Source organism: Lethenteron reissneri, chromosome 9 (genome assembly GCF_015708825.2).
Source record: "Lethenteron reissneri isolate LAM-NWPU_2019-01 chromosome 9, ASM1570882v1, whole genome shotgun sequence".
Taxonomy (NCBI): domain Eukaryota; kingdom Metazoa; phylum Chordata; class Hyperoartia; order Petromyzontiformes; family Petromyzontidae; genus Lethenteron; species Lethenteron reissneri.
Window position 1 is genome coordinate 7071793 of NC_083787.1, and position 9335 is coordinate 7081127.

The following is a 9335-nucleotide window of genomic DNA, read 5'->3' on the forward strand; positions in this document are numbered from 1 at the left end:
TACGTGTTTGCATTATTTGTTCCAGACATCATACAACCCTACAGCAATTTAAAAACTTTGGAGTGTGATACTATCATGAAATTGTATACCATGGCACAACACATAGATGACAATTGCAACTTTAAATTCACTTATTTTATTTCATTACAGAAACGGAGAACCATGGTATGAGATTTCTCAACGTGCTTAATGTATATTATGAATACACTGTGTATCATGCACGCCCTTTTCACTTCCTACATCTCACCTTTGGGGATATGTGCTGATGGTGTCTCTCCCGGTAGCAAGACGCCAAATGCTATGTGAAATTATATCATTTAAATGCTTTATTTGCCCTTACAAAAGGGCAATATTGCCATTTCGGTACAACTTATTCCGCCGGTTGGCTACTTATCACTAAGCATGGCGTAAGAGGAAAACGCAATTGCTATCTCGACGTAAATATGGACAAACGTTTTCCAGAAATAACAAAAAAAGCAAAACCAATAATAACAAAATCGCTCAATACAATTTTATCCCATTAACATTTGAATGTGTTTGGATTTTGTTTTATTCTCATAAATAATGTTTGGGGCTTTTAAAATGGAAGTATTGTCATATTTAACACGCTAAATAAAGCAATATTGTACACACACAAAATAAAATTGGCACAATAATGTTGCCCACTACAGTAATGGCATTTCCCCCCATTTATGAAAATGTTCCAAACATCCACTTGAAAGCTTTTTCGAATGATAATTATTTACTTTAACCATTAAGCTGGAATGCATGGCCGATTTGTAAAAGTATATTTTCCGTCTGGACATTGCACTGGCAAAGTGTCATCTGCCATAACAAAGAGACGATTTCTCCATGTGCTTAGGGGATACATGATGATCAATTCCTATGGCAACTCCTCATTAAAACGAACTAACTATGCGTCCTTTACATACATATTACACCGTTCTATCCTCAAAAACCTCAAGTAGGTACGTAACCCTCATCTTGGTTCTTTCGGTAAAGTCACGTAGAAGGGAAGTAATACAATTATAAAAATAAAACATAATAAAATAAAATAATAGTGAGAATTATTTCATTTTATTATGTTTTATTTTTATTATTTTATTACTTCCCTTCTACGTGACGTTACCGAAAGAACCAAGAAGATGAATCCCTGCAGTCACGAAAGCTTTAAATCGAAATTTAGGTACGTAACGTATGAAGTAAACAATTTTTGTAATGCCGTAGATGCATTCACATTAATTCAGACGTGTGTCTTGAAACCAAAGAGTATGTGACTATTGAATAGGGCCACTGTGGAACTAAACTGCTATTTAAAAAAATACGTCATATCCACTCACTCTGTATATAGTTAACGGTGATTTCTTGAGCCTTCTTACATTTTATATAAAGTGATTGCGATAAAAATAAAAATCACGAACAGATAAATGCATGCGCACTCCTTACTCGGATGAGAAAATGGTAGACGGTTAAGGAGAGCCGGCGGGGATTGCGTTGGGTTTGCACTCACACACCAACAGCCTCCTACATTTCACTGTGTTCTTGTAGCCTTTAAAAATATGCCCTCGTCTAAGTAACAAAAATGCGCGAAAGTGCGATTATGATGATGACAATACTCTCTCTCTCTCTGCGGTGCGTCCTTTTGTGCGCGTCCCTTGTGTGCAATTAACACTCGCGCCTTCTGAAACGCGCTGTGCCCGAGTCAGAGTCTCGACTCTTGACAACTCTCTCGAAGTTGCCGGAACATTCGGTGCGATGAACGGCGCTTCGAACGCTCTCATTAAGTCACACGCCTGAGCAATGTTCACGTCCCCACGAACATGGGTCACCGCATGATGGCTGCATCTAAGCGCAATGCAACTGTTGGAGTGACACGGGCTAGAACCCGGCTGAATATCTATACACATTGGCAAATTACTAAAGGTGGACTAAGATCAAACTATTGGCGAAATAAAGAAGCGAACAACAGCAGAATAGAGTACTTTTAGAAGGATGGGATTAATAATGAACATCAGTAAACTACAGCGCCCGAAGGTGATACGTTTCAATCACTGCACACTGCCATTTGATGGCATCTGAATACGAACTGTGCACGCTGACAAAGAAGGCGTAAGAAAATCGTGAAAGTGGAAAGGCATGGAGAGATGCACTCTTGAAATTACTCTGACAGACAGAGAAAAACACAGATTCGGAGAACGAATGCAACATCGCAGACATCGCGTTGGACTGTATTGACGTGGTCAAGAATGGTAAGGGTGCTTGGGAAGGACGAAAGTCGACGGACAAGGCCAGTAATGGAATGGTAGCTGAACGAGAAAATGCACCCGAGAAGACGATCACGTGGGCAGATAGAGCAATGCGATCAGTTTAAGTGCAGGAGTGCAACAGTTTCCAGATTCGCACGGCCGTGGAGTGCTCGTGACAATTGTAGGGAGTCTTTTATCCATCAATGGTTAGACCATGGATTCTGATGATGATGATGATGGACACCACAACACCTTTGCAAACGCATTGTCCAAAAGCGCACAGCGGCTACTTTGATCAGTTCTGGCTGTGTCTCGGTATGCATTAACAAACAACACTGCTCTATTTATTGGCCTCATTCCACTGAGTCTATGAAGTAAAAGTTTGCCACACAATCGTTCACAGTACAATGCGTCATTATAATCCCACTACAAACCAATGCGTTCGTAGCGATATTAATTCTTGACGACTCACAAGCGTAAAACTTTACATCAACAACAGGGTTCGAGATGGAAGCATTCGTATACAAGGCATTTGTTTTCTGTAAATGACAGATAGTATATACATAGCTAAGTTTTTGCATTTTTTTGGTATTATTCTCCAAACAATTAAAATGGGTATTGCATGTTCTATCATGTATTGAAATATTCCGATACATGTCCTTGAACAGTTGTCAACATGCGCACTCTGGAGCCAGTGTTAACAAAGTAAAGCGTCCAATCGCCCATTCATTTGTTTGTGTGTATGTGGCATTATTATCAAAGCCCACGTCTATTGCGATGTATAAGTTATAGACCATGTGGCATCGTTTCTAAGAGCAGCGGACACCATGTGCCAAAATACCAACCCAAATTCCAATAAAAAATGGCAAATAATAAAACGCGACTGCCATTATGTAACCGGTTATAGCATATTGGTTAATGATGTTTTTTTGACATTCTAATACGTGCATCTATAAACCACATAAATATGATTAGCCACGTGAACACTAGTTAATTTCGTGTGTATCACAAAGACAAATAATTATGTCATATATTTTTTTCACTACCACAAATTGCACGTGTTTGAATTGCGTGCACATGCGGCACGAACATGAAACGGTGAGGAAATGTATATATTCTAAATTGAGGGTTGTGATTACTCACCACCAGCTAAACAAGACATTCAATTAAAAGCGGTGAAATTATACCGTACGATTATCATTTCATTCAACCTTATCTGCAAACACCAGCCTGCCACATACAGCAACACTGTACCCTTAATCATTAAGCCTTAATGCAACCGCACTTATATTCATTAAATAATACGAGTGTTAAACGTACGCCTTCTAATTAAAGTAGACGCGTAATATGCGATGTGTTTACCAGTGGAAATGGAACAACCACTGGCTGCGATTTTAGTTGCGAGCAAAGCCATAATTGTGTTTTCAATCTCGGGGTACTTTAAACACATTTCCTTTGGAAAAATTGTCTCGTATGGTGTGCATACTTCATACGTGTCTTGTTATGTACACACGACATGAATTAATACGTACGACCTGTAAGCTACGGGTTTGACATCTCAGGTGACAATCCACGCAAATTTAACAAAACACAAGGTCGGTTTATCTATTTCATGCATGTCGGCATTTAAACCTCGACACTACACACGCTGCTCGTTTGGGACCATTGCATTTTCATTTAATTATCCTACAGATTTTAATTAAAACAAATGCCTTACATTAAGTTGCGCGTCTTATCGCCTAGTATTAGCTGCTATTCTACTTTAAGATAATCAACCTCCCGGGGAACATTGCATTACAGTATTTGCATATGATAATAATTGATTGTCTAATCCCATTTCATTTCAATACACTGACACAGCTTGAGAGTTTGGAGGCAACCAATGCATGTGACAGATGAATCGCGAAGTGCTTCCGGTGAACTGTGTAGAATTCCAGGTATGTAGCGTATGTAATAGGTGTGTGTGGAGGTGTGTGTGTAGGTGCGTCTCATCCTACTTGGCGACACACACCTGTAATGTTTCACAATCAATGTAAACTCTCAGCTTTGCTTTAAATGGCACTTTGATTAAATAAAGGCGTATCTCATCGACGTGAAAAGTACTTTATCAGCACACGCATACAACTGGAGTGATCTCTATGCAGTTTACACATCCACAAAAGTAAATATACATTTAGCACGTGCGCGTGTTTATATATATGGCAGCCATTAGAGATACAACATATGGAGGTACAGGACTGTGACTTGTATGCTGTGGTTGCCTAAGTGATTGTATGTATGTGTATATATAGTTATTTCATTTTGCTTCTGCACATCATCTAAAAACAGGCCAAACATACACATAACCCCCGGCTAATTAATATAACATTGGCACAGATGCACGCACAGACCGAGATCACCGACTAGCATACACATAGGCCACGTTTTAATTGCATAATTGAACAACAATGAACTTACATGAGCGAATGCAGACAGGCGATGACACACGAAGACATATGCAAACGCACAATTAAACCGGTCGAGATACACGCGTATAAAATCACGCACCAACAGTGCAGACACACACACACACAGACGCTGTATTTACATACACACACGCGTACAAGGTATGTAATGTAACACTGTTGTGGATGTCTTCACAGCGTCCTGCGGAAACGAAGGCTTGCAATAATACAATCCTTTGTAATTACTCAACAGCATTGCCCTTCTGCAATGTCAGTATGTGTGAATGCGTGTTTGCAGTTATACACGCATTTCAGGCAAATGATAGTTCAGAGACCACGCATAGATACAATGCAACGTGATGTGCCCACTGTTCCACTGCGCACACGATTACGATAATTAGCTACGTTCTACTAAGTGGCGTGTGTGTGTGTCTGTGCGCGTGTGCCTACTTACGTTTGATTTGACGTGGGTTTCGCTGCTTCCGCCTGGACATGTTTAGAGACTGGGAGATTTAGGATTCTTTACGAGATACGGAGAAACTGAGCGAAAACAGAGAGCAAGAGACGAACAGACGCAAAGAAAGCAGAGACAGACGCGCGCACAGCGAAAGATAGACACGACAAAGACACACACACAAGCAAGGAGAACACAGACACGGGCACAAAGACACAGACAGAAGCTCCTGACACCTATAAACAATTGGTAGACCACGGCAGAAAGACGTCAACAGCGGTGCCAAGAGCAGCAACAGTGGCAGCAGCAGCAGCAGAATCTTGCCGGAGCAGTGGCTGACACCGCTCTCGCTCGCAATGAATGGGTGACGGGGAGTGGTGATGGGGGGGAGGGAGGTGGGAGGTAGGATGCACACTGAGGAGGAGGAGGAGAGAGGGAGATGGGGTAGCCGTGCTGAGATGGGAGGGGGATACTGTGGATCCAGACTCTTTGCCTGCGTTACAGTTTCAAATGCACGTGTGTGGAGGCGTACTGCAGATAAGTGGTGGGTTCGTGTAATTATATGCACCGAAAGCTGCGTATTAAGTGCACAGGTGCATGTGCTTATGTACCCTACATAGGGCTGGGATGATGTGTATGTACGAGTGTTCAGTATGTGTGTGTGTGTTTGTATAGGTGTGGTGGGGGGCGCATATGTGTGTTGACTGTTGAGCATAGGTGCGATTGCTATTCGAGTATGTATTCGCTGATGATGTATTTGCTGTTTTCGAGTAGATGTGCGAGGTATGTGTGGACGTTTAGTATTCTGTGAGTGCGTATGGTTCATATGCATGGATCAATGTACATATATAACGTACATGCGTAGTTACGAGAATAACGCACAGCTCTTTCTCTATCCACTGCTGGATGGAGACTTTCCCCACCCCGCGTCGGCCTTGGGACGGGTTGTTTGACCATACTTCACCAGGCTGGTCAATGCCAGTGGGTGAGAGGTCTCGACCGGTTCGGATATCACTTGCCACTGACGATACCGTGCACCGGGAATGGAACTCATCAAGGGTTCCGATTTCATCATCACTGCACCACCGCTCCTAATCACTGCACCACCGCTCATGCCGCCTCCACATGGAGATATCACTGTTGTTAACTGTGATACTATCTGGGTAAGTTCAGCTTGTGTGTGTATAATTGAATGGTAATTATATGCAACGTATACATTAAACTTATGTATGTATCGGTACGGTTCCGTTATATATGTGTGTGTGTGTGTAGGAGCAGAAGGTAGGAATCTGAAGATCGATATTTGTCTTTTTAAAGCAACCGAACAAGCTTCGATCCTTCATCCAGCAGTTGATCAAGAAAAGGCAGGCATATATTGTTAAAATAAGCGCTTAAATGCAACTGCGTATGTCATATGTATGAGTTGGCTACGTGTATGTTCATGTGACTAAGTGTCACTTAGGTTTATTGCAGGTACGTGGATTATGTATTTTGCACTACTTTTTGCCGTGCGTCTGTCGTGGAAATTCCACATTCCCATGGCAAAGGGGAGTATTTCCATCAGACTGGTGTTGATACATGTCTTGCTATATATGTCCTATATCTGTATATTGCATCAAACAAATTGTTTTTTATATGTACAGATGGCATTGTTTTGGTGATCCTCCAAAACTGGGCTTGATATTTTAAATCTCTTGAATATGCAGTACTGCCATTAAATTGCATCTCTATTCTATGTCCGAGTTATTGCAGATATCGTAAGTGAGGAGGAGGGATTGATATTGAATTGACGAAGGTTATAGATCATATTTGAATATTATATACTTTACTAAATACTATAATCCATTATTTTAAACATGTTTTTTTTCACCGGCTACATAATTTTATTATTTGCAGTTTAACTTCAGCAGATTATAATAACAACTTAATATAATTCGGAATTTTTTTTTCGTTTGTGCTGTTCACGCGTAAATACGTTTTGTAAATTTACACAATACGGGTATTTAGAAAACAAATCCTTCGTTTCTGTTGAAAGCTAGGATTAATTTCTTAATTTCATTCAATAAAAAAACGCATGACATTTGTTCAATACATCATTGTGTAAAACGTACAGTCCTTTATAAATACAATGGTGGACGAAATTCCCTCCACGCCATGCCAGGCATTGACCATACTTCACCACACTGATCAGTACGAGAATGGTGACATGATTGCAAGTCTGGTGCGATGTGCAAACATCGCCACTAGGGGAGACAAAGGCGGCCGAGCGTGGTGCTGTGTCCACCCCACCCCCACCGTTTCCGTGTCCCCGTGTCGTGCTCGCAAACAGCACTTGTCCTAGCAATCCGGCGACACGAGGAATCTTTATCCTTTCTTGGCGGGGGGAGGGGTGGTGTTAGGGGGGGTGGGAGGAGGTCCAGGAGCCGTTCGGATGCAATGAGACACGGACCCCGCGGTCGACAATCCAACTCAGGTCCCGCCAGGTTCAAAGCGCAGTCCCACCAGCTACTCTGCCACCTCTCTCGTTGTATCACTGCGGCGTGGACAGTGGCACGGGCGAAGGACAAAGGCTGCAAAGTGTGCAGAGAGGTGCGCTTGATAAGGTGGTGGTCGAGATTGCAATTTCACCGAGAGACAAACAAACAAAAAAAGCCCGCATGGATCAAAGAACATAGGCGAGTTGGAGACATATTGACTGCATGACAATTCGGTAGACAGCTTTATTTGCATGCAGTGATGAAGGGCAATTGCCTAAAACGTTGCCTGTTATTTATTGCATTTATTTCGACACTGTTATTGACGTAGGTGTTGACGTTTTTGTTGTTGTTGTTGTTGCTATTTGTGCATTTGCACTACTTGCCAACGCAGCGGTACCAAATAATGCGCTTAATTTCGGTAGGATTAAGTGTCGATCGTGATGATGATGGCATTGGTCGACGATGAATCAACGGAGTGGCAGCCAAATCAGTGATGGAGCAGTCTGCTCTGCCCACGCGCAGAACAAGCCGCGTGGGAAGAGTCGCATAGCGGCACCACGATCGCGTGGGGAGTCCTAGCGTCATCCGGCAGTCGATAAGGTCACGGCTGATGACCGTATAGAGAAGAATTTGGCAACCAAAATAACAACGAGATATATATTTCTCATTCGGTATATAAATAACAACAACAATAAAAACTCAACACTTCAAGAGCCACCGATGCACGTGGCGAATCCGAGACGGTGGGTCCTTCATAATCAATAAAAAATATCGGTCACAATGCAGTCACTTTAAACAGTCGCGGCTTTGCCGACCTCCCGTATCGAGCGTGATTGCAAATCAGCGGTCAGGTGCAACGCACCAAACCAAACAGCCGTCATCGGGGAGCTTTGCAACGCTAAGCCCAAGGGCTCCAACTGCAACGTCCCGCGCCAGTGTTGAGACCCCCCCCCCTCCTTGTTTGAAGACTCTGCAAAGTGAACTGAAACACCGCAGAGAGCGCCGCTGAAAGGGTGACTTCGCACTCCTTGGGGAGTTTCTCGTTCAGGAAGCTTTCGCACTCATGCGAGACATCCCCGGACGACACAGCCTTCGGTGTACAGCTAACAGGGTAAAAATATATATACACGTTTCATCCGTGGGGGATGCGTCTTCCTCGAGGTATGAATTGACAACCCACGAGGTTCCGTTTGTGTCTCCGTAAAGCCTTCATATTGTGCATTTTACTGGTAGGAACCTCCTGGTTACACCAACCCACAGGGGATTATTGTTTCCGTCCGTCGTGCAGGGAGGGGCTGGGTGGGGAGGGAGGGGCTGGGTGGGGAGGGGAGGGTGGGGAGGGGTTGGGTGGGGAGGGTGGGGCTGGGTGGGGGGTGGGAGGGGTGGGGCTGGGTGGGTAGGGGCTGGTCACCCCGTGGTGCCCTTATAAAGCTCAACGTTTAACCTACTCACGCCGGCTTGTGCCCGCCTCACAGTCGAGCATATTTGCGGAATACACCACGCCGCCGTTGACCCTGCAGGCCATTGACCGAGCAACCCAACGTTCCTACCAGCTCCCTCCGCAGGAATGTATTATGTGTAGCTCATGGGATGCTGTCGTCTCGCAATGGTTAGAACACCGGCCTTCGATCTCCTGCTGCGCGGCAGTGGAAACAATGGCCAATTGTTTGTAAATAACCCCATCCTCACCCCACGCCTTCGCCTCTGTCCACAA

At 43.5% G+C, this 9335-nt stretch overlaps 1 protein-coding gene across 4 annotated transcripts in view; it reads right to left on the bottom strand.

The window, feature by feature from the left end:
- Nucleotides 1–5454, bottom strand: part of LOC133340328 (zinc finger protein ZFPM2-like) — a 232160-nt gene extending 226706 nt beyond the window's left edge. For all 4 annotated transcript variants that reach the window (XM_061548472.1, XM_061548470.1, XM_061548471.1 and 1 more), the window contains exon 1: nucleotides 5145–5454. In XM_061548472.1, the coding sequence (XP_061404456.1) occupies nucleotides 5145–5184 (40 nt within the window). In that variant the 5' untranslated portion in view covers nucleotides 5185–5454. The remainder of the gene's footprint in view (nucleotides 1–5144) is intronic.
- Between the last annotated feature and the right edge of the window lie 3881 nt (nucleotides 5455–9335).